Below are 26,073 nucleotides of genomic sequence, written 5' to 3'. Positions count from 1 at the left end.
TACTAATCTGATTAGTCCAGTCCTTTTGAACTGAATTTTAAATTTTGTTCTAAGCTGTACTGCTATTCCACTGTCCCTGCCTGGTAAGGGGGACGTTTTACTCACATCAAGTTAACCTTACCACATTCTCTAAGTACCTGTCCAAGGGCAGAGCCCAGAGTTCAGTGGTCTTTTTTTTTTAAGTTGTTGCCTGCATATTTTTTGCTTTTATGTTATTAGAATAAATCAAGCCATGTTTTGTTTTGTTTGCTGTTTCACATTTCATAAATAACTGTTTGAATGGTTTTCGCTCATAGTTGAAGGATGTTGAAGAATTCTTGCCCTTTTCTTGGTGGATTATGGTTTCCTTTGTAATCATATCACATTTCCTAACTTTATAATACATGCATGATTCCTTTTTTAAAGTGCTGGAAATTCAGAAAACTGTGTGAGCATTTATTCTTGTGACTTTTAAAGAAAGAACAACAAGAATGTGTCCTCAGTACACGAATGCCCCACTCGCACTATCATTTTCTATGTTCAGTGGACCGTGAAATTGGGATAAAATCTCTAATTTGGCATTAAAATGAGAAAGATCATATCATAGGGAACATGTGTACCAAGTTTGAAGTCGATTGAACTTCAACTTCATCAAAAACTACCTTGACCAAAAACTTTAACCTGAAGCAGGACAGACGGACGAACGAACGAACGAACGGACGGACGGACGGACGGACGAACGGACGCACAGACCAGAAAAAATAATGCAATAATTAAGAAATGCAAGATTAACAATTGAGATTTTAAGAAAATCTGCATACAGTTATATGAATGGAATATCACACTTATTGTGATTCTCACTCAGGTGCATTTTTTGCATTAATAACAAACTTTCATTAATTTCTAAATTTACAGTACCAATCAATATCCAACTTAAAAAAAAAATATTCTTCAATAAATCGATCAATGCCACCAAAATGTTAAATCAAATGAGTTATAATTCATTAAAACATAAGCAGGAGTATTTTCCCTTGTCCAGGCAATACACAAAAATCGGTATATTTAAGAAATTTATTAGTACCAGATTTTCGGAACTGAGCTTGCATAAAGAAACCTTCTGACTTTTTTTTCTTTATTGACCAATATACACTTTTTTTTTTAAATCCCTGTCAGTAGTTTTTTCTGTGATTTTTTAATTTTTGACATGAAATGATTGTTTTTTTTACACAAGAAGCAAGCTATAGACCGTATCACTTTTAAATAATGGACTTTATTGCTATGGTTATAAAACTGTATGTATATTTCATTTTCACTATAATCAGTTTTTGATATCAACATATAAGCTTTCATGGCACAAACAGACTATACCTGTATCATATGTAGCTTGTTGAAGATCATTTCAAAGTAGATTGATTCAAAGAGAGATAGATGGACACAAAATATGAAGTTTGTTTTACTAGTCATGCCAATTACAAGTTACATATTAAATGCTGGTTTGATTTGAACTTTGTATAGAATAAAAAGTCATGCTTGGAAAGAACTATTTTAAATGTACCATTCAGACATTTTCTCACAATGATAACAACAATTAGTACTAATAAAGCATATATAACATTGACCAAATAAATCATATAAAAAGGGTAAGAAATGGTGACGACGACCAGAAAAGAATTCATGCAGTCTGGTCAAATACTTACTGGTATATTTGTCCATGGACCCATCTGTTACAGAAATTAAAATGACATGTTTAAAAAGTAAAAATTCTAATTCTGTATGTGCCTGCTCCAAGCCAGGAGCCTGTCGTATGTGTTTTTGTAGTTGCTGTTTATCATATTTGTTTTTTTTCCATTGTTTTGTACATTCATTAGGCTGTTAGTTTTGTCGTTCAGATTGTTTGTAATTTCAGGGCCTTTTATAGCCGACTATGCTGTTTTGGGTTTTGCTCATTGTTGAAGGCTGTACAGTAACCTTTGGTTGTTAATTTTATGTAATTTGGTCTCTATTGAAAGTTGTCTCATAGACATAGGAAATGATACCACATCTTCTTATTTTTATATAAACCTGTCCCTGAGAATGTAGAACCCATGAGAATATGAATGATGGATTTGTAAGCAACATTAAAATGGTCACTATAATGAAAAGCTACACAATAAATTATAGATAGAAACAAACAAAAATTAAAATTATCAAATAAAAAGCCTTATTTTTGCTACATTAATCCAAAACGTAAACAAAGATTCTGCATTTGCATTTTTTTTTTACACACAAATATAATACACTATTGTTTCATAGACTTTTTTTCAATTAAAAATCAGTAGTTTGAGTAGCAAAAATAAGATATCCAATTCTGCATGTCAACATCAGTTTCTAATGGCTATTTAATATTTCGTTGAGCAACATTCTAACCATTTTTCTATCTTTTTTCCTTTCAAATTTTACATAAAAGGTCAATCTATACATGGTAATTTAAAAATTTAATAAATATTCTGATTAGTACAGATTTTCAACAGCCCAAAATAATGTAAAATCAATTAATGTCCATTATGTAAATGTTGTTATAGAATTCCATATGATTTTTTTTTATTATGCAACATCCTAATGCATTTTTCATTAATTAATGAATGAATTACAGTATTCATTATTTATACAAGATCTGGAAAAAACTGATGTCGCATACAGCAGCAAACCAAACATAAAGGGTACATGCCTGCTCAGTTAACTCAATAGGTTGTTCAAGCGAGTTACGATTACTGCTACCCCCTTCGCTACTCTGATCAGAAGCAGCAAATGAGGTGCGTTTGAATAAGTTGCTGACTTTTGCTCCCTTGTTCGGTGATATACTGTTTGATCTGTCAGCTTTGACGAACACTGATGGTGTACGGGTGGCTGGTGTACGTATCACTGGTGTGGCATAATTTGATCTGAAAATAGAAGCAGATACAATAATTTTTAACAAGTACATTATTATGGGTTATTTGATATAAACAGAGCCTATCCTATACCCATGGAAGGCAGACAGTTTCTGAAGCACCACCAATTAAACCCAAACCTGTAATGTGTTTAAAGCATGCACCGACAAGCTGATTACTATAGGCCATGGTTAAAATATTCATATTGTTGTTCTTATAATGATGTTGTAATAACAGGTTGAAACACTTTTGACATCAAATTTACAACGATGCTTAGATGTGTAACAATACAAATATTACTTTTGTTGATATAAAGAAATACGGTATTAAAATTCAAATACATGTAGCATACAATTAAAGACATGTTTCTCTTAGCAATAATATAAAATTTAAATATAGATTTGCATACGTTTCTTTATCATTAAATATAAAGATTTGGATAAATAAATAGAATATATCAAAAAGTGTAATAAGAATTGCAGTAAAACTAAAACCAATGTAGTAGTTATAGATTTTTGTTACTGTTAACACTAAAACTATTTAGTAATTTGTAAGTAATTAATCACAAAGAAGATTTTTAAATAGTAAAAAAAAAGTAATGTAATAAGTTAATATACTTATTACAGGTTTATTAGTTATACACTTCAAATGATTTTAATCAGTAAACAAATGGTCAAAATGTATACAGAAATAAAGTGAGCTCAAGATGGTGGTAACCTAACAACACAAGTAGACAAAAATATAAACATCTAGCCTTAAACTGTGGCAAAATGACCACATCAGATGGTATGCTCTATAACACATTGAAATCAACACCAGTCGAAATTATCCAATGGAATGTCAAAGATGTAACATAAAAAAAAATTCCTAAAGTATATGTAAAGCAAATACATTTATAACTGTTTAGTCTGTTAGAAAGCATCTAAATATAGCTTTTTATAGGCATATTCTTTTTAAGCTACTTTTGACGCAAAAATTCTTTAATAGTTATTAATTTCTTTATTTCCTTTTGTTACACAATAAATTGAACACAAAACAGTTAAATAAAATATTTCCTCCTACAAATAAAATTAAAAAGACAATATTTATAAAAAGAAACCCCAATAACTCTATAAAGTACAGCTGAATCTTGTAGCAAGATGTTTTTAATATATAAAACCATTAAAAGTTAATTATTTCTCCCATTATTAAAGTGTTTGATAGATCTTGAAAAATCATGACATTTTATTATCAAATGCCTTCACTCTTCAATATCACAATGACACAGTGTGCTTAAAACAAGATTCAAATGTATATATTACAACATTAGCTAGCTCACTACAGTTATTAATACTCATACACATATAAATAAAATTACCTAAGTCGGTTCAGACTGAAATGGTGAAAATATCAACTATTTACTTGTATGTCAATAATCATACATATATGATAAAGTTCTGAATAATCTAGTTGCTAGAACATATCAACCACTGAAGTAAGGAACTAACTATTCTTTTTTTTATACTACATGTATTTACTTATATATAATTCAATAATTATAAATGTATAATTAAGTTCTGAATAACCTAGTTACTATAACATCTCATCCACTGTATCTAGGAACAAACTTCTCTTTTGATTTTGAAGAATTTGTTAAAACATTAACCTTTTTTGATCATTTTTAACCTTTTATTTCATATAGTTGAATAAACTTATTAATTCTATATTAGAGGATAATATCCTTGTCATGAATGTCGTACTTTTGCCTAAGAGCAATGTCTTGTCATTTGATCAGTTGAATGTCTTTATGTGAACAAGGAAGTACAAACTTAACTGTAAATTAAATCATATTTAAACTTTATACACTAAATCAAATTTCAAGATTATAGTTTTAATTTTTAAGATTTCTTTTCTATTTTCCAACTTTTTTTTAAACAACCCATCAAGGTAAATTTCATTCATAGAAAAACAAACAATGGACCAACATGAATGATAACTATTTTTATATTTGAATATATATCTTAAAGATAAAAACATTATATCTACTTATAAATGTATTAGATAATGAGCTGAATTGATCTTTTTTAAAAAGGAATCCTTATACCATTTTGAAAATGTTCTTTTTTTTAAAGATATTTAAAAAGGTAACTGTAAGTTGAGCAAGTTCCTAGCAAATTCCTAACAGAATATTGATCTAACATCACGACATATCTTTAGGCAATACCTGTTACAAACTTTGCACGTCAGTCACTTTTTACATAAATTGCATCCATATATAAATTGTGTATTGGGTAAAATATATCATAATTTCTGGAAATAACTAAAAGACACCATATTAAACAAATAGAGGTAAATTAAATATGCCTTTTAGACTGTTTTCTGTGCTTTTAAGTTTAATCATTGAAATGCAATAAAAGTAGATACTTTTTAAACTTTCTATTTTATTCTGAAATGATGCAATGTTCATTAATTATTTATTTTTTTGAAATATTAATTTTAGACTCATGATTTCAAACAAATTTCAATTCTTATATTCTCGTATTCTTAAATCTAGTTTTAAAAGAACTTTTGACTAAATATGCATTTTTCAATAACCTATCTGTGAATGAGATCAAATATTTAAAAAAAAGGTAATTGTTTAATTTTCACTTGAAGCTGAGTTCTATTGTTTTGACCAAATACCATGACTTCAGAAATGGAAGCCTAATCTTTCTTAAAATTAAATCAATGTTCTCTGCAGAGCATTTTTATATACAGCGTCATGGTAAAAACATGATATATTGCTGAAAAGGGATGCTATATCAAAAGATATGCTGTATTATGACTTATTAGCTATATTATGACTTATACACTGTACTATGAAGGTGTAGCTATAATTTCTGGAAACAACATGGTATCTAAAATTTCAATGTTTACCAGGATTATGGATAATATATAGCATTTAATTATGAACTTATATGTCCCTATCCACAATATATGAGTTTGGGACATAAATATGTATAGAAATAAAGATACATAAGACTATTGTTCAAAGACTACCAAATCATAATTGGTATTATTCATATTGATAAAAACAAATCCAGCTCTGAATAAACAGGCTGAATAAATGCAAATATTTATTACAGTAAGACAACTGCATTTATAAACATGTAGCTATGTAGCTCAAGGCATGTAGAGTATTCTTATAGGTCATGTAAAAAATCCAAGAAAAAAAGGTCAAACTTTTAAAATGTGGGCTATTTCTCTCTATATAATGCATGTAAAAATGTTTTGATTAGCTTCAAAGAAACATTGAAAATCAACCAAATCATTGTTTGTGTACATTTTACAATTATTCCTGATTAATCTCCAATATTATCAATTTACATATAGGGAATTATTAGGGGAGGTCACTCTTGACCTTCTGACCAAACGACCACTACTGTAGATATAACATTTTATGTTAAACATAATCATAATATTATTGCTCAACTTTAGAATTAGTATTAAACTATTGTTTATTTTTCATTTATGCTGTAATTTAATCTTTTTGGCTAACTTTTGGGTAAAGTGTTTTTTTCAGACTACAGTCATAAGAACCTGGAAAAAGATTTAAAAGGTAAGAAGCTATAATTTTTCATTTCTTAATAAATCACCTGCTCACTTTTAATAACAAGCATATAACTGGAGTCCTTTAATAGCAAAGAACAACTTATTCCAGAATTTCTCCATACAGCAATTTAATAAACTCATCATAGATACCAGGATTAAAATTTGATATATATGCCAGACACGCGTTTCGTCTACAAAAGACTCATCAGTGACGTTCGAATCAAAAATATATTAAAAGGCCAAATAAAATACGAAGTTGAAGAGCATTGAGGACCGAGAAGTAAACAATCTTTATTTTTAAAGTTATTTTTACAAAGTTATTTTTCATTGACCTGTATATATTATTAAAACCTTTTTTTTTTTCAAAGTGATTATTTTCGTAGGGTTAAATATTTCGCGGTGGTGTCTTGCCATGGCTTTGTTTGGACTTGTTTGTTTGCTTTTTGGCCTTGAATGTTTGTCCCAAATATTTTATTAACTGTGCATTTGCATTCAATTATGGCTGATCTAATTTATTCGTTCATAGTGTGTTAATTTACGTTTTTTGATTGAGTTAAGCCTTCCAATTGATACTTTATTGTGTGTTTTTCTATGTTGTGATGTTATGATATTGTTTCAGAAAAAGAGAGAAGGTTTGGTACCATTAAAACGTTTTATCCCGCTGCAAATGTTTGCACCTGTCCTAAGTCAGGAATCTGATGTACAGTAGTTGTCGTTTGTTTATGTAATTTATATGTGTTTCTCGTTTCTCGGTTTTTATATAGATTAGACCATTGGTTTTCCCGTGCGAAAGGTTTTACACTAGTAATTTTGGGGCCCTTTATAGCTTGTTGTTCGGTGTGAGCAAAGGCTCCGTGTTCAAGGCAGTACATTGACCTATAATGGTTTACTTTTACAAATTGTTATTTGGATGTGAGTTGTCTCATTGGCACTCACACCACATCTTCCTATATCTATTTATTGTTTTTGAACCTCAGTATCTACAGTTAAGATACCAGAAGTAGACTACGGTAACATTGAACCACAGTGAATTGATAATATACTTACTCATTGGTACTCTGTGATGAATAGAAAGCTTCACTGACTCGACTCAGACTGACAGCTGACATAGACTTGTATCTCTTCAATGTATTCACTGAGGTATTGTCAGGAGCCTTTAAAATACATACAATATTTGTACATTTTTATTCAACTGATATCATTGAAATGAACATCTATTATACAACCAAACAAAAGTTCCTTACACATAGCTTTATATCATACATATTATCTTTTCTTCTATTTCTTTTTTCAACAGATCAAGCTGATTCAGATCCTGGACTCCTGGTACATAACAACCATTAGTGAAGAATAAAATAATACGAAACAATTGTTTAAAATCAATGAAACACAACTTCTGGAATTTATATCCACAAAAATTTGTACTGGTTTAATATTTCTGCAAAAAGTTTATCAGAAAAGGATGAGAAAAGCAACTTATTGCCAATAAAACAGGATCATACTTACTTTAAGGCTATATTCCTGTTTTATTTGAACACACATTTCTTCATATTTCTGTTCCAAATGAGCACTAAAAGGTCTGAGATCTTCTGGAGCTTTGCGCTTAAATATATTCAATGCCTCTCTTAACAGCACCAACTGATGCCTGGTTGAGTCTTTTAGTTTCCGGACAAGTTTTCTATCCTCTATGGAATCTCCATAATCATCATTATAAAATATCTATAAATCATTAATGAATGAATGAAAATCAATATATCAATATATGTGTTCTTTTGCAAATTTTTTGTTCTTCCCTCGCCTTGATTCAAACCCATGCTACTGAGCTAAATTATCTGTAGTAAAGGATCCTACAAATTATTGTAAAATACAGTCACAGAAATAATAATATTTATAAGTACGTCTGAACCAGTGACAATTCTACAACAGATTTATTAATCGGATCACCAGCAGTGATGGTGATACATGGCGGTGTATATTTTGTATGTACAACTCGTCTAAACATCAACCCAACAATTGTAGATCTTTTTAATTGTTCTTCCCTCGCCGGAAATTCGAACCCATGTTACTGAGATATCGTGACACCAAATTGCCTACACTGTAACTGGCCCACTAGACCACACGACCACCTGGGCTTCATAAAAACAATGCTTTCGGCGGCCGAGTGTTACCTTTCCAGGTCAGTTTTAATCTATATATATGTTGTTCTATGTTTGTGTGCTTACTTTATAATTTGAGATTCCACCATTGACAGAAGCATCTATTACACCTTGTAACAACATACTAAGGTTTTGTACATTAGCTGAGGGCTCTGATATATGATGCTCTACTTCTTTGTTGATTTTCTTGTTAGTAGTGTCCAGGGTGTCAAATGCATTCTCTAATGGACTCACTTGATACTGCAAATAGAAACAAACTAGAGGCTCTAAAGAGCCTGTGTCGCTCACCTGATTTACTGATGCTTTAGAAATCATGTAAAATTAGGTTAAAATCATTATTTACAGAATAAGATATTATTAGATACTATAATAATATCTAAGATATTAGGAAAAAAATGTTAAATTTCCGTAAAATTACTAACTCATGGGCAGCAACCCAACAACAGGTTGTTGGATTTGTTTGAAAATTTCAGGGCAGATATATCTAAACCTGATGAACATTTTTGCCACCAGTCAGATTTGCTCTAAATGTTTCAGTTTAAGATATAAACCAAAAACTGCATTTTACCCTATGTACGATTTTTAGCCATGTCTACCATCTTGGTTCGTGGGCAGGGTCATCGGACACATTTTTTAAACTAGATACTCTTATCATGATTGTGGACAAGTGTGGTTACATTTGTCTTAGTAGTTTCAGAGGAGAAGATTTTTTTAAAAGATTACAAAAATTTAAGAAAAATTGGTAAAATTGACTATAAAGGGCAATAATTCCTTTAGGGGTCAACTGACCATTTTGGTCATGTTGACTTATTTGTAGATCTTAATTTGCTGAACATTATTGCTGTTTACAGTTTATCCCTTTCTATAAAAATATTCAAGATAATAACCAAAAACAGAAAATTAACTTAAAATGACCAATTAAGGGGTAGCAACATAACAACCAGTTGTCCAATTCATCTGAAAATTTCTGGGCAGATAGATCTTGACTTGGTTAACAATTTTACCCCATGTCAGATTTGCTCTAATTGCTTTTGTTTCAGAGTTATAAGCCAAAATCTACATTTTACCCTTATGGTATATTTTTAGCCATGGTGGCCATCTTGGTTGGCTGCCTAAGTTACTGGACACATTTTTTAAACTAAATATCCGAATAATGATTGTGGCCAAGTTTGGTTAAATTTGGCCCAGTAGTTTCAGAGGAGAAGATTTTTGTAAAAGTTAACAGACAACGACGGACGCCAAGGGATGAGAAAAGCTCACTTGGCCCTTCAAGCCACGTGAGCTAAAAAGAGGTAAAAACTCATCAACCATGACATTTGTGATGACCAAAAGAACTGTGCATACATTTACCAAAAATACATTTGTTTGCTTGAGTAGTATTTGTAACTTTGTTACTTTTTAGCAAACGAAAGTGACTGGTATTTTCATCATGTTTTTTTTTTTTAATAAATTGATCCAACTACAGTGGATTCATTATAATTGTTAGTATACCAATTTCTTAGGTAACAGTTAACCAAATATTCAATGAAGTAAAAAAATTCTGTAGGTTGATATGCAGACTTTAGTTTAGCAAAACCATGAAAGCAAAATGATAATATAATTTGTTAACCAATCCACAAAAATTTATAACCATCAAAATAAAAATTCCAGAGTAATTACAAAATATGTTTTTCTAAAAGGGATCTAGTGAATTTTCCCAGTAGACTTACTGTTGTAACAGCTATAACAGGAAACCAACATAAAATGCCAGGAAATTCATATGATGTTGTTAAAAAGGTTCTCTCTAACCACAAACTCTGAAATATACATACGATAATTATTATCATTTATAAAAACCATTTACAGTTGCATATTAAAAAATTCAAAAATTATTCTGTGCAACGTCAACATAACCAGAACTTTAACAATGGTTTAATTATGAAAATAAAAATAATTAGAAAACCCTAAATATTTTTAAAATCTGATAAAGACTGCTTTGTAGCCTATCACAAAATCAGGATTGATTGCATGATGTTTAATATAAAAAGAAAAGATGTGGTATGATTGTCAATGATACAACTCTCCACAAGAGCATACCTGCTAACTTTTTAAAGTGACCATGGGAGTTTTACTGCGTGACAACAATTTCAAAGGTTAAATTCTTGAGACGTATTTTGCACGTGCTGTTTTATGGTCTAGAAAAAGTGTCATATTTGTATGATGAGCTTACAAGCCTTTCTCTTAAGTTTATTTCCATGATTATTATATTAGTAGAAAAGATGAACATGTAGCTACATGTATAAGACCAGGATTTTTTTTCATGTGTAGAGATATCAAATGATTGTTGGCTTTTCCAATTCAAAATTATGCACAAAGAAGGACCTTTATCAAGTTGGGAATAACACCTAGGGGTAACCCCTCAATGTAAGGCCATTAAAACCCACTTTTTAACAAATGAGCACATATTCATACTATCTGAAGAAATTTCCCAAAGAACTACAAATGTTTACATCTTATGATCTATATGGTATTATATGGTCAACAATACAATAATTTTGAAATGTTCTTAGACTTAAAATAATTGGACCCCTCATTTAGAAAAGTTTTTCCAAATATAATGAATTTTCCCATTATCTAAATTTTTCTAATTTTTTTTTAACAATAGTAAAATGACCCTTTATCTTAGGGACAATCCCTCATTTAAGGGATACCCAACATGTTGGGGTTGTTCAAAACCTGTTTGATTGATCCTTGTGAAAAATAAAGAATAATACATTGTACTCTATTAAATGATTTGGTAAATTATGTAATTGAATAGATAAATAACACATGTTAAAGCAAGTGTAATGTCAATAAATTAGTGAATAAACTACTATTTATTATCTTTATGGTAGTACTGCATCATTGAACTTTGTCAATCAGACATGCTTTTATTCTTAATCTGTGTAAGAACCTCATTGAAGGTGAAAAATCACCCATGTTCATGATTTGACAATTCTACAACACAAGTTCAAAGTCTAGCATGTTAGAATAATCTTGAGAGAAAATGTTTTTGATTGGCTCTTTAATTTGATCACAAAAAAACACTGAATTTGATTGGCTGAACAGGATTGTCTCCCTTGGACACAGTTCAAAATCGGGAAGAATGAAATTTTTCATGTAAATCGTGTTTTAGAGGTTTTTTCACGATCACGATCGTGCAATCGTGAAAAGGGGTCAAAATCTTGTACTACACGCCTAAATCGTGAAAGTTGGCAGGTATGCAAGAGACCAAAATAACACAGAAATTAACAACTGTAGGTCACAGTACAGCCTTTAACAATGAGCAAAGTCCATACCAAATAGTCAGCTATAAAACCAAATTTCAGAAATCCTTGTATAGTAGTTACTAAGAAAAATGTGAAGAAAGTTTTCAATTTGGCAATCATGTGTAAAATGGTAAAAGTGTTCGGTAAACAGGAAGTTGTTGAGTGATGTATCTGAAAACACATCACACAGTATAACTGACCTATATAAACCCTGAAACCAAATTTCAGAAATCCTGGTATTGTAGTTCCTGAGAAAAATGTGACAAAAATTTTCAACTTGGCTATCATGTGTTAAATGATACAAGTGTTCAGTAAACAGGAAGTTGTTGAGTGATGAAACTGAAACCATATCACACAGTATAACTGACTTATATAAACCCTAAACCCAAATTTCAGAATCCTTGTAGAGTAGTTCCTGAGAAAAATGCAACAAAAATATTCATGGGACAGATGGATGGACTGACAGAGGTAAAACAGAATACCCCCTCTTTCATAAAGAGGGGGTATAAAAGAAGGGGTATAATTATGAATTAATAAATCAAACTCATGACCACAACATTGTACTGATAGTATCCAAAACTGATCCATATGAATAATGAGTATAAAGGGTACTTACAGTTACATCACCGCCAGAATCCTCCATCTTTCTAGAGTATTGGAATTTACTCACTTCATTTTTTGTAAAATATCTATAAAAGAAAAATGTACTCGATTCATAAATTTTTATCAAAAGGGCCATACCAACAGCTCATACTATTAACCCTAACCATTACAACATTTTCATGTAAGGCAGGCATACTAAATATGACTCATAGCTTACCAAATTCTTTCTGATTAAATTTAGAAAATAACCCTGAATACTTAAAACTAGAGGCTCTAAACAGCCTGTGTCGCTCACCTTCGTCTATGTGCATATTAAACAAAGGACACAGATGGATTCATGACAAAATTGTGTTTTGGTGTTGGTGATGTGTTTGTAGATCTTACTTTATTAAACAAGCTTGCTGCTTACAACTATCTCTATCTATAATGAAAATTGGCCCAGAAGTGACAGTAGAAATTTTTTTGTAAAAATTTACAAAATTTATGAAAAATTGTTAAAAATTGACTATTTGATTTTAAACATTTTGACTGGAAAGGACAATAACTCCTTAAAGGGTCAATTGACCACTTTGGTTGAGGTGACTTATTTGTAGATCCTACTTTGCTGAACATTATTGCTTTTTACTGTTTATCTCTTTCTATAATAATATTCAAGGTAATAACCAAAAGCTGCAAAATTTTCTTAAATTATCAATTCAGGGGCAGCAGCCCAACATCAAGTTGCCCGATTGGTCAGAAAATTTCAGGGCACATAAATCTTGACCTAATGAACAATTTTATCCCCAACAGATTTTCTCTAAATGCATGGTTTCACAGATATGAGCTAAAAACTGCATTTTACCCTATGTACTATTTTTAGCCATGTCATCCATCTTGGTTCACAGGCAGGGTCATTGGACACATTTTTTAAACTAGATACCCTAATGGTGATTGTGGACAAGTTTGGTAAAATTTGTCTTAGCAGCTTCAGAGGAAAAGATTTTTGTAAAAGATTACAATTTTTTTTTTAAATTGGCTATCAAGGGCAATTACTCCTTAAGGTTGCACTTTGTAAATACAGCTAATTCTCAAACCACGCCTCTTTTGGGGAGATTTAGAATATTCATAGAAAATTAATTTTGTTTACATTCTGGTTCCCTATTATGCTCTCTGTGCTCCATCTTATAGAGACATAACTCAGGAATGTTACCATTAAATATACATGTGCATATTGTTTACATTGAAATCTGTGGTAACCCTTCATTCGAGGTAGGGGTAGTTAAGAAAATTAGTGTTTGTTTAAACTCTGAAAAGTTCAGGGCATATAACCGTTGAAAATATGCCGCACAGCTCTATATTTTGACCTTTGAAAAAAATTGTAGTGCATATGAACTTTCAATTCTAGGATAAGATTATTTTCAAAACTTCATAGTAAAAGTGGTACAGTTTTAGCCGTAAAAGGAGTTCCTATGGGAAATTGCATTGTCAATATTTACAGAAATGCAACCTTAAGGGGTCAACTGACCATTTTAGTCATGTATTAGAACTTACTGTTGAATTCTCTCACTAACATGCTTCTCACCAAATCTTACATGGAGATCATACACTGGTGAGACAGAATTAATCTGGAGGTCTACAAACTAGTTAAGGCCTATATGTATCCAAATTTTCAAGAATTATATATAAACCATATAAATCTTCAAATTCATAGAAAATGTTCAGAATGAGACTGATTCAAATCATTTCATATGAAAGAATTAGATATAACACTCAATTACAAAATTAAACAAGCAAATAATTGTATCCCAAATTGATGAAAGAAGCAAAAGACAGGTAAGAGGATTCATGAACTTGTTTTCATAGAGGGTAACAAATATCTCTGAATATCAAATAAATAAATATCCCTTCTTATTTTTCAAATTTTTAACAGACAGGAAGTAACCATAGGAAAAAAAAAAAAAATCATAATTATTTATTGATACATTTGTATTTGCTTTATCTCCAGTGGAAAATATTTCATGCATGTTCATCATCCTTTTTGTATTTAGCATGTAGCTTCCTACCAAGAACCACATGATAAATGATTCAAAGATAAGATGTATGCTTAATAACACAAATGAAATGCATTTTACATATGTGTGTGTATGCATATTTGAATTGCATACAAGAATAACCTTTCTGTCCTTATTGAAACACTCCATTATTTAGGATACATTCTTTATCAGATTCCTTTGTCTCCTCTGAAGGAGGCTGCAACGATCTCATCAACTGAAATAAAAAAAAAACATATATTTTGTTGCTGAAACATATTTTATGGATACAGCCTATTCCTTGAATAAATTGTCAAGCATGTAATCTGCTAATCTCCTAAGTCCTTTAAACTGATTCTGGAAAAAGTTCCTTTAGTTATAATCCTGTCATAGTCATAACTTGTTGCTATTATCCACAGCTATGACTTATATGAAAGCATTGATATCATGCAAAACCATCTTCTCCAACAAATGCTAGGGGAATCTTAAACTAGCAGTTAGGCCTGCTCTTTTACTTTGTGTAAAACTTCATAATGACTTTGAGATGAAAAGAAAACCAATCAAAAGCCCAGTTCCAATGCATTTTACTTTGTCATGAGAGTATGTAGTAATTATGTGTCATGAATTGTAACTTTTCAATTCTATAAATAATTCAGTTCATAGATGGTTTTATAATGTCTTTTTTCTTTTAAACCAACATTATGCACAAGAAAAAAATTTAAGCGAGGCATGTCAGCAAAACTCAATAAAGAAAGTCTTTAAATGTTCAAACTTGTGATTTCATTATACCATAAATAGTTACCTCTGCATTAGGGAATAATGTTTGCATCCTGGCATTAAAATCTGGTAACCTTTCATAATCTTTACCTCTGTATATAAATACTTTATTCTGAAATAAAATAAACAACTACTTATACAACAGAAATGAACATCGTTTATGATCAGGATTATAAAACTTGCTACACTATAGCAACTCCCAGTGCATCTGTTTTTATGAAAACATAACATGAATGGTCCAGGTCATATTTGTTTTTTTTTAAGAGAAGACAGGAGGTGTTTGTGGTAGCAAACCATACATAGTGTCATAAATCAAATTTATTCGTTCAGTGTATGTTCACTTGTTTGTGTTAATATGTCTTTTAATTGAGTAAAGCCATTTCAAATGATATTTTATTGTGCATCTTTCTGTGTTGTGATGGTACACTATTGTTTCAGGTAAGGGTGAAGGCTGGTACCTATTAAAACATTTAAACCTTCTGCATTTGTTTGCATCTATCCTTAATCAGGAACCTGATGTTCAGTGGTTGTTGTTTGTTGATGTGGTACATAAGTGTTTCTCGTTTTTTTTATATATAGATTAGACCATTGGTTTTCCTGTTTGAGTGGTTTTACACTAGTAATTTTGAGGGCTCTTTATAGCTTGCTGTTCGGTGTGAGCCAAGGCTCCATGTTGAAGATCTTACTTTGACCAATAATGGTTTACTTTTACAAATTTTACTTGAATGGAGAGTTGTCTCCTTGGCACTCATACCATATCTTCTTATATACCTATAGGCAATTATTAAACATAAAATTAAGGAGATGTGGTAATGAGACTTTCAATCAAACAAGTATAATAATCTCTAAAACAAGAAAAAACATGTGAATTTGTGATTCTCCAATATATCCTTCTTACTTGCAAATATGATGGAAACCCTCTGCCAAAATATCCAACTCGGAAATATTCAGGGTCTGGTCTGAGTTTTGATATGATATGACTGTACAAGTCTGCTTGTCGTCTCTGGGGAAAAAATAAAACATAACAAGAATGTGTCCATAGTACACAAATGCCCCACTCGCACTATCATTTTCTATGTTCAGTGGACCGTGAAATTGGGGTCAAAACTTTAATTTTGAATTAAAATTAGAAAGATCATATCATAGGGAACATGTGTACTAAGTTTCAAGTTGATGTAACTTTAACTTCATCAAAAACTACTTTGACCAAAAACTTTAACCTGAACTTCGCACTATCATTTTCTATGTTCAGTGGACCATGAAATTGGGGTCAAAACTATAATTTGGCATTAAAATTAGAAAGATCATATCATGGGGAACAAGTGTACTAAGTTTCAAGTTGATTGGACTTCAACTTCTTCAAAAACTACCTTGACCAAAAACTTTAACCTGAAGTGGACGGACGAACGGAGGCACAGACCAGAAAACATAATGCCCCTCTACTATCGTAGGTGGGGCATAAAAAGAAGTGTTATATTTGATTAACCAGGCAGGGCGCAGCTTTATACGACCGCAGAGGTCAAACCTTGAACAGTTGGGGAAAGTATGGACACAACATTCAAGCTTGATACAGCTCGAATTTGGATTGTGATCAAATTTTTGACATAATATGTGTTTCTCGACACAAAACAAATGTCAAGATCTTACAAATCTATTATGCAATATTATGCAATTAAAGGTTTCTTTTTCAAACTTTTCAAAAATTGAAATCTACTACCACCCCCCTTTTTTTTTGCAACAAGTCCAAAACCATACATTTCATTATACATTATTTACAGGTAGTGTAAGGGAGGTAAATCCAAACATTGTTTGCTAACTGTTTTTTTGAATTACCTACCTTACACTGCTTTTAAATTGTCTTAATTGTCTATTGACCAGAAAACCTGTTTTCCCCCTTTTTTGCCCCTAATTCCTATGTTTCCCCTTTTTTTGCCCCTAATTCCTAAATATTTTGAGCCATAACCCCCAAAGTCATTACTAACCATCCCTTAATGGTATGGAAACTTATGGTTTAATTTCAGAGAGATTCATCCACTTGAACACAACTTTTTGTTTGAAAACTACAAAAATACTTATTTTGGGCCCCCTTTTTGCCCCATAATTCCTTAACTTTTGGGACCATAACCCCCAAAATCAATCTGAACCTTCCGTTAGTGGTATTGAACCTTCTGGTAAAAATTTATAGAGATCCATTTACTAAATCTTAAGTTATTGTCTGGAAAACCTAGTTTTTCCCCTTTTTTGCCCCTAATTTCGCTTTTTTTCGCCCCAAATTCCAAAACATTTTGAGAAATAAACCCCAAAGTCATTACTAACCATCCAGTCATGGTATGGACACTTGTGGTATAATTTCAGAGAGATTCATCCACTTAAACACAAGTTATTGTTTGAAAACTACAAAAATTCTTATTTTCGGCCCCCTTTTTTCGCCCCTAATTCCTAAACTATTCTGACCATAACCCCCAAAATCAATCAAAACCTTCTGTAAGTGGTATTAAACCTTCTGGTAAAAATTTATAGAGATCTATTCAATAAATCCAAAGTTATTGTCTGGAAACTAAATGCGTCTTCGGACGACGACAACATGATACCATTATACGACGCAAATTTTTTTTGGTGTTTTGTGGCCGTATAAAAAATAAGTTAAAGATTTATATAATAACTGGAACAAACCAAAATTATAGTGCTGAAGTACATAGTTTTTTTGACAAGTACATTTTTCCACATATACATCCTTTTGTAATTTGAATATCTGAGTATATATCATTAGTAGATTCCCTGATATGGAAATAGATATGATATTAAGAATGTTCACCTGTTTGTATTCTTCAAGGTTGAAATGAGGCCTGGAAGATATAGCTACTATCAAGTCAGTGACATTAGGATTATTATTGCATCCATAAAAGTCTTTAAACATGTTACTTTTTACTTTTAAATTAACAATATTTGAGACAATTGTTTATCAATGGTCATTGTACAAATAAAAAGCATTGAAATGTTTCCTCCTCTTCTTTTTCAAAATAAATCTAGTGGCATATAGATGCAACCCTTGCTTTTTTGTTTTTTGTGACGTTTGGTTATCATTCAATTAATTTTTTTTTTATTAAATTGCATACCTGGTAGTCATTAATTGACTTACAAATTTTTATGAAAAAAATTACTCATGGTTCTATTTTAATAAGATCATTAATTTCATAAAAGAAGATATATTGAACATGTCTTATAATTGAAAAAGTACATTTTAACTTACAAGTATAACACTGAGACGTTCATAATCAAACAATTCTTGTTCATATAACTGGGCTAATTCTTTACACAGCTGAATACCCTTTTCCCACATCTGTAAATAAAACCAAAAAAAACCCTCTGTAAAATATAAATGAGGTTAAATTTCAGCATGAAGTAAAGATGCATCTTTAACAAACAAATTCAAAATTGGCATGTCAACTGATATCCCACTATTTCTAAATCCTGGTATAATTACTGTAAATTCACGTTTTTTATCATTGGATCAAGGTGGGTGTCTCAAGATAAAAACTTGCATTAAAATTTTGATAATATTATATGTATACAGCATTTCCTGAAATCTTATAAATAAACTTGCACATGTATCTTTTGTCCAATTACAATAATAATTTCTAAACTTAAATTTATGGAATTTACTTAGCTTTCTGAACTACTACATGTACCACTGTTACATAACCAAAAGTCAAAATAATATTTAACTGTTGATATAAATTGTTTTTATATTATTTAGATTTTTTTCTATAAATTTCATACAATAAATTAAAAAAAAAAAGACCTGAATGAAGAAAAGCTTTTGAGCTTGTTTGATCAATAAACAGAAATAATATGTACTTACTTTTCCCTTGTCAAAGTAGCCTACAATATCATAGTATAACATTTCTTTGAGCTGTCTCTGTGTCTGTGCCTCTAGATGCCAATTACATTGTAACATCGGTGGTAAGGATTCATCTGACCACTAAAAAGTTATACATTAGTATTAAAGTTGTGTAATAGTGTCAATTTTCTCAATTTTTTTAATTTTCTTTTTAATATGAATATTTTTTATAGATCTTGTTTTTCTGTTGAAGTGTCGATCTATCTATTATAGTTCCAAGATGAAAGGGGAACATTTGGTTCGAGACCACAATTGTCGTCCCTTGATTTTCGTTGTTCACAATTATAGTCCCTAGTGTTGACAGTGGTTTACTTGCCATTAATTTTTATACCGCTTCCAAATTTATTTCTCCATGTTTAATACCTCAAATTGCAAGAAAGGGGGTGAAATTACACTGTAAAAAAATTTGGGTTCAGAATTTTAAAGGAAAGTAGTGATTTGGTCCAGCTGAAAAAGGTTGAAAATGGCACTTCAGAAGCTGTCAAAAGATTTCAAGACGCCCTAAACATAATATTGTCCATATTTTGAGTTAGAGCAGATGAAGTTTTCTATAAATTTAATATAATTTGTCCCAAAAGTAGTACAACACACTGTAAAAATTTAATTGAGAAAGCGCAGGTGGGATTTTTTTAATTTTCATTTATCTTCTAAAAGAAATGCACTACGAAATAAGTCTCAGACCATTTGTCAAAAAAAGTGATTTAAAACCAATCACTCCTGTAGAGTCAACGGATATTTTTGATACAAATTGGGAAATAGATAGATCTAGAGAATTCTGACCAATTGTTATCTTTTATTTATGTATGTATTTAAGTATATACCACTTGTATACTTTTGTGTCTGTGGATATAAAAAAGTAAATCCTAAATTTAAAAAAAAATAAAATAGAGGCTCCAAGGAACCTGTGTTGCTCAGCTGATATTTTTATTTACAATTGCTTTAGTTTCAGAGATATAAGCCAAAAACTGCATTTTAACCTGGGCTTCCAAAATTATTTTTAGCTAGCCAGACATTTTATATATTATCCCGATTTTAATCCCTTAAGACTAAATAAACAAAAGGCAATTGGCCATCCCAATGATTGACGGAAGTTATTCGATCGAAAACTGTCGGCATACTCGGGATGATCAGGTACTGTCGGAACGTAATCCTATCACAGTCCGCTCTATCGCATTGCAAACGGCTTTGTCTGGTCTCAGTCGTATTGTATTCTGTAATTGTCGGGACTCTGACGTAGGTATCATTGACAAATTTAGAATTAATAACGGGACTGTTTCGGAACGGTTTCGGCAAAAACGGTTCGCAATCGACAAGATCTGGATGCAATCTGGACTCAATCGGCAGAAAAACAGCAATGAAAAATTTCTCCAGATAATTCGCGTTCCACAGGACACCGTCCCGAATACACAGAACATTGTTAGGAATTCGATCCGATACAGCAGAATCTGTCAAGACATAGGCACGATTGTAATCCGCCAAGACAAAATCGGCTGAGTTTCCCTGAATGTTACGGGACGCACCTAACTGTCGGCGTGCTTTGCCAAACTATTCAGACCCTTCCCGACCAGTAGGAATCTGTTACGAACTAAAACGACTGCGTTCAGACAATAATTGGACATTCCAGATAATTGAGGTTACTAATCCGACTTTTTCACTTTTCGTGTCGTATCGCTGTCTGATCTCAAACGGGAGCAATAATCGGCAATGTGTGAACCATACATTAGACTCTTTATTTGTGCAAATTATGTTAAAATGACCATTTCTTAAGAAAGCCTTGAAAACTAAAAAGTAGATGACAATTTTATGCTTTGTCCAGCCAGACTGTTACCGGACATTATACAAATGTCTGGAATACATGACCCTTTTGGAAGCCTTGATTTTAACCCTATGTTCTATTTTTGGCCAAGTCTGCCATGTTGGTAGGTCGGATGGGATATCAGACACATTTTTTGTAAAGATTGGGTCAGGTGATCTAAAAGAGATAACTATACTATAAAATTTAACAATAAACCATTATTAAGGTCATAGTTATACTTACTTGAAGTAAATTAACATGTAACATTATAGTATAAGCTGCCTCTGTATAATTTTCACATTCAAGGTGAAGGTCACAAAGTTTATATAGATATCTTATGTACATTTCCTGTCTTTCAATATCATGGTAAAAATTCTGAAACAATAAAATAGTAGATTAATTCTTTGATAATGATTTAAATACTGAAAACAGACAAAACAAACCAAATGAAAGAAATTAATCATAATAATATAACATATGCTGCGATGTTGGTATTTACAGCTATCAAATGTACAAGAAAATACATGTATATATATTCATTCATCAATAGCACCTTCTGATACTTTTGAACACAAATTCATGAAGATTTCTGAATGTCCACAAAAAAATCTATTAGAAGAATTTAAATCTTCAATCTCTTCTTTTTTTTCTGTTTAACTTAATTGTCTACCATGAGAAACATTACATCTTGTTATTCTAGGTAAATGGGCCTTTGATTGGACAGACAAAAAGTGCATTCATATGCTTTACTTAGATGAGAAAAATAAATACAAAGTGTTGTATGTCCCTTCCTTAACTAGTTTTTTTCTGTACAACATGAATAAAGACTGCTGTTTAAACAGGGAAAGTTTACCAACTGGAACAAAGTGACAACTCCATCTTAACATTTACCTTATTTTTTAAATAGCTATCATTCCTGCATGGAACAACCCTATAATTTGATTATTTTTCCATTACAAGTGAAAATTTTAAAGATTATTGAACCACTAACCAGTAGATTAACAATACAGCTCATTCGATGTTCTTTAATCTCATTCTGTATAATCTTCCTATATTCTAATAGTCTTTGTAGTAGTTCTTTGATTGTATTCACAAATCTCACTCCTGATTCCATCATTGCTGAATGACCTTTACATAACTGTAATAATCTGGGTAGAAAAAAGCAAAAAAGAACTTCAGTTTGTACATTTAAGATGCAATGAAAATGATTATTTTCTTTTGAGTACTATTGACAATTGTTGCTGAATGGTCTGATCAATATCAAAGAAAGATAAACAAAATCACCTCTTTTTCAAACTGTATAAAATATGCTTAACAATACCTAACACAGTATACATGGACAGTAAAATTATTTGTTTGTTTCTTATTTATTTTTATAAATTTTTCATCTTTTACTTTTCTTCACTTTGACTAACTTGAGTAGCCTGATGTAAAAGTGTACTTACAGAAGTTTACAAAAGCAAAATAATTTTAAGATTCTTTTTAACCACAGATTAATAAAATAAGTATTTACATGACATATATCATTTCTTTGTATTCTTCATCTCCACATCCACCTTCTACTAAAGCATCCAGTTTCATAATTAACTCATTTTCAACCTGGTTAAATATAGACATTAAATGTTATTTGGAATATTCAAAATATTATGAAGGCCAACTGCTCATCTGATTTTTATAACATATAAATCCATCAAATAAAGTGTCATTAGTAGGCAAATGGGCTATTCATCTTCATTGCCTGCATTTACATAAGATTAAATGCATGCAATTGCAACAAAAAACACAAGTTAAATAAGTTCTACACTCAAACTAAATGTATCGCTTTGTCCAATACCACTTGCTTGATTCCAAACCAAATTGCACCGTTTACTAAAATTATATTAATTCAGTATTATATAAATCTATATTTTAAAGGTTTATCTTAAAGAGCTTGTTAACTAATACAGTATAATTTTTTTTAATAGTTTTTGATTATTCTTTTAATCAGCTATCATTTTTATTTCAGGAAGGTACTGAAATCACTTGGTTCATAAAAAGAAGAAATTTGTGTGTCTGTGTTTTACAGTGACAAATATTTCAAGCAGCAACAAGTGCATTTCTTATCAATTCACATAAAAGTACCTGAGAAAAGTTTCCTTTGATTTTTCCAGTTGTAGAATCAATCTCATTGAATTCAAAGGACATCATGTCAAAGAATATTGGTATGGTAGCCTTTCGTAATTCTGTAATAAAACAAAACACATATAAAGTGTCCTTGCCGACTTTTTTGTGAAAATTTAGACATATCTTAACTTAAGGCAAACTATCAATGAATAATACAACTTCATTCAAATGGAATTGTTGAGACTTATCAAAATTTATAGAATATCAAACTGCTATATATAATACCAAGCCAAGGTTGACATGAATGGTTTAAAGGGTAACAACATGCTCTCTGTCGACCTTTCAGATATGTGTTATTAAAAATCAATTATACATAGTTTACAACTACTATAGTCTTTAAAAATTTAAATTAAAAGTAATAAACAATGATTTCTTATATTTAACAACTATTTGTATTGAATAGGGCGTACAACTGATCAAGCATCTCTGAAGCTTGTGAAAGGAAATAGAATATAAGTCATTTGATAAAGTTAATTATCACCCTCATATAAACCAATAAAAACCTTGCATTTTGACATGCAGTTTGTTATTAAAGTAGAAAGGATAATGAATACAGATACAATAAATACATTACTTACCTTGTTCTGGAATTAATGTCATTTCAAGTATTGGTCCTACCAATGCAGGTATAAAATATTGTTTATTTTGTCCTAAAAAATAAAATAAGTTTGTCAGTTAATGAATAATGGTATATATGGAATTAATGTCATATCCAGAATTGGTCCCACCAAAGCGGGTATAAAATATTGTTTATTTTGTCCTAAAAATATAATAAGTTTTTCAGTTATTATAAATGAACGGAGATATTGGGTCATACCTGTCAACTGACCCGGATTCTGCGGGTGTGACCCGAGATTTTCACAATTCTGAGGGATCACCCGGACCACCCGCCGGGTCATTGAAATAACCCTGAATTTCCGAAAATGACCCGATTTCACCCGTATTTCTTAGCCTTGAGATTGATTTTCATGACATAAGTAATATTCCTTTGAAATACCGGCAAATTCGTAATTTTTCCATGAACATGCAGTTCATCTAGCTATGTAAACTGTCAAATTAAGTGACCCATTAAGTGCATGGCTTCATTTGACAGCTTTGGTGTCAAACACACTGTTGATTAACACCAATTACCTTAGCTTTAGGTCGTAAATAAATTGCCCTGTTGTTTTACAAAGATATTTCAACTAAGAGTTACTTCCCCTTATTTGTCACCATTTAAAATTATTCCTTATATTTACGTTTTATGGGTGAAAAAGATTAAATCATAATAATATAAAATTCAAATACATATTGAAAAATAACTTTTCATTATTTTTATACCTTTATACAATTTTAAAAAAAAAGTTGAAAATTATTTTTTACATTTATACTTCCTTTAACTGTATTACTATATTTTATCATAGTATAATTTCCTTGTCAATTGAGAGATGAATGCTCATTCATGAAATATCTCTACATGGTATGTTTAAAGGCTAGTAGTCTCATTTTAAAATTACATTTGAAAAATAAATTTTAGATGATGACAAAAAGTAAAGAACATAAGACTGTGATACACAAGTTTCTAAAAACCCTTTTAAAAGTGTAATGAAATAATAATAAATAAGATTTAAAATGACTTAACCAAGTGAACATGCATTGATGTTTTGGTATCTTTGATATACATTATAAGAAAATTTACCATAAATACTGAAATTCAGCTCGAAAAAGTTCGTACGCGTTATGACCTGAGATTTGATCATGACCTGCATTTTCATCGTCACAGGTTGACAGGTATGTATTGGGTCAACAGTAATCACAAAACAAAAGTTCAACAAAAATGACATCTAAAGATTACTATTCATCCTACACCAATGAATATGTCCCATTGCCCATAAATCCATCAAAAACCAAAACAATATCTTTATCTGACCCAATGCATTTGTTCTTGATTGACATAAAAAAAAAATACATGAATACTTTACTACAGAACTTCTGATTATAAAATAAGTAATGTCTCTTTCATTAGCTAAAAACCTTTACAGATGACTACTAATAGTATCATTGTTCAAATTGATTGGATTTTTTAAATGTTTATATTTGTTTCTTAGCATTTCACTGTTCTGTATATGTCTTTGACTCATGGACGACTTCCTAAGATGTAATGCTTTACAATACTTACCTAAATGAAACCACATGTGTCTAATTTCAAACCCAGCCTCTCTTCTCATATCTTTGTAGCTATAAAAACAGGGAGAAAAATGGATCAGAAAAACGTTTTTGCCATTTGAAATATATATCATAAAATAGTACGGATTGTGATTGTGGATTAATTATTATGGGTGGGGAACTAATTTTTGTGGATTTCGATAGTCATAGGTAGACTTATTTCTGACTGAGAAGTATAAACAACATACAAACTTGTAGGCAGAATTGTCAAAACTGGATATAAATGAAAAGTGGCCCCAATTTTTTTTTTTAATTAGCTCCCACAGTACATGATTTTATAGTAATAAGAAAATATCAGTTAGGCCACTTTTTTTTTATTTGTTGGTTAACGGATCCGCCAACCCTGTTTTTCACTATTTAAAATAAAAATAAAAACGATTTTGAAGATTTTTTTTAATTCCGCCGACCCTTTTCTGTTTGAAGAAGTACAAATAAAAATAAAAACATGATAAAAAAAGATCGGTCTTTCTTCTTCCAGTCGGAATACCCTCAGAGTGGATTCTAAAATCCCGTGCGGTTCCCTATTCAGTCAACGTTTCATCATGATCTAATGTGGTGAAAAGGAACCAGTTGAAAGGCGGTTCCCTGTTCAGTCAACGTTTCATCATGATCTAATGCGGTGAAAAGGAACCAGTTGAAAATGGAGGACCAGATACGATTTTACTTATACTTACTTAGATTTACACATTAATTGTTGGAGATTTTCGGTGTAAATCTAG

The 26,073-nt window shown here is 30.9% G+C and overlaps 1 protein-coding gene across 20 annotated transcripts in view; it reads right to left on the bottom strand.

The window, feature by feature from the left end:
• Positions 1-26,073, bottom strand: part of LOC139521918 (dedicator of cytokinesis protein 1-like) — a 110,574-nt gene that overhangs the window by 9,298 nt on the left and 75,203 nt on the right. For 9 of the 20 annotated variants that reach the window (XM_071315665.1, XM_071315668.1, XM_071315657.1 and 6 more), the window contains 20 exons: positions 25,308-25,366; positions 23,728-23,799; positions 23,108-23,208; positions 22,500-22,585; positions 21,978-22,134; positions 21,230-21,361; positions 19,153-19,272; positions 18,541-18,630; positions 16,189-16,293; positions 15,316-15,402; positions 14,697-14,751; positions 14,035-14,116; positions 12,518-12,590; positions 10,324-10,410; positions 8,681-8,854; positions 7,965-8,177; positions 7,506-7,612; positions 4,246-4,260; positions 2,687-2,900; positions 1,677-1,700 (listed from right to left, as the gene is read on the bottom strand). In XM_071315665.1, coding sequence (XP_071171766.1) covers positions 1,677-1,700; positions 2,687-2,900; positions 4,246-4,260; positions 7,506-7,612; positions 7,965-8,177; positions 8,681-8,854; positions 10,324-10,410; positions 12,518-12,590; positions 14,035-14,116; positions 14,697-14,751; positions 15,316-15,402; positions 16,189-16,293; positions 18,541-18,630; positions 19,153-19,272; positions 21,230-21,361; positions 21,978-22,134; positions 22,500-22,585; positions 23,108-23,208; positions 23,728-23,799; positions 25,308-25,366 — 2,053 coding nt within the window. The remainder of the gene's footprint in view (positions 1-1,676; positions 1,701-2,686; positions 2,901-4,245; positions 4,261-7,505; positions 7,613-7,964; positions 8,178-8,680; positions 8,855-10,323; positions 10,411-12,517; positions 12,591-14,034; positions 14,117-14,696; positions 14,752-15,315; positions 15,403-16,188; positions 16,294-18,540; positions 18,631-19,152; positions 19,273-21,229; positions 21,362-21,977; positions 22,135-22,499; positions 22,586-23,107; positions 23,209-23,727; positions 23,800-25,307; positions 25,367-26,073) is intronic. The other 11 variants (XM_071315667.1, XM_071315670.1, XM_071315650.1 and 8 more) reach the window with 3 other exon arrangements.

The sequence above is a fragment of the Mytilus edulis genome, chromosome 4 (genome assembly GCF_963676685.1).
Source record: "Mytilus edulis chromosome 4, xbMytEdul2.2, whole genome shotgun sequence".
Classification (NCBI taxonomy): domain Eukaryota; kingdom Metazoa; phylum Mollusca; class Bivalvia; order Mytilida; family Mytilidae; genus Mytilus; species Mytilus edulis.
The sequence above is the reverse complement of the archived record's forward strand: the minus strand, read 5'-3'. Positions and strand labels throughout refer to the sequence as shown.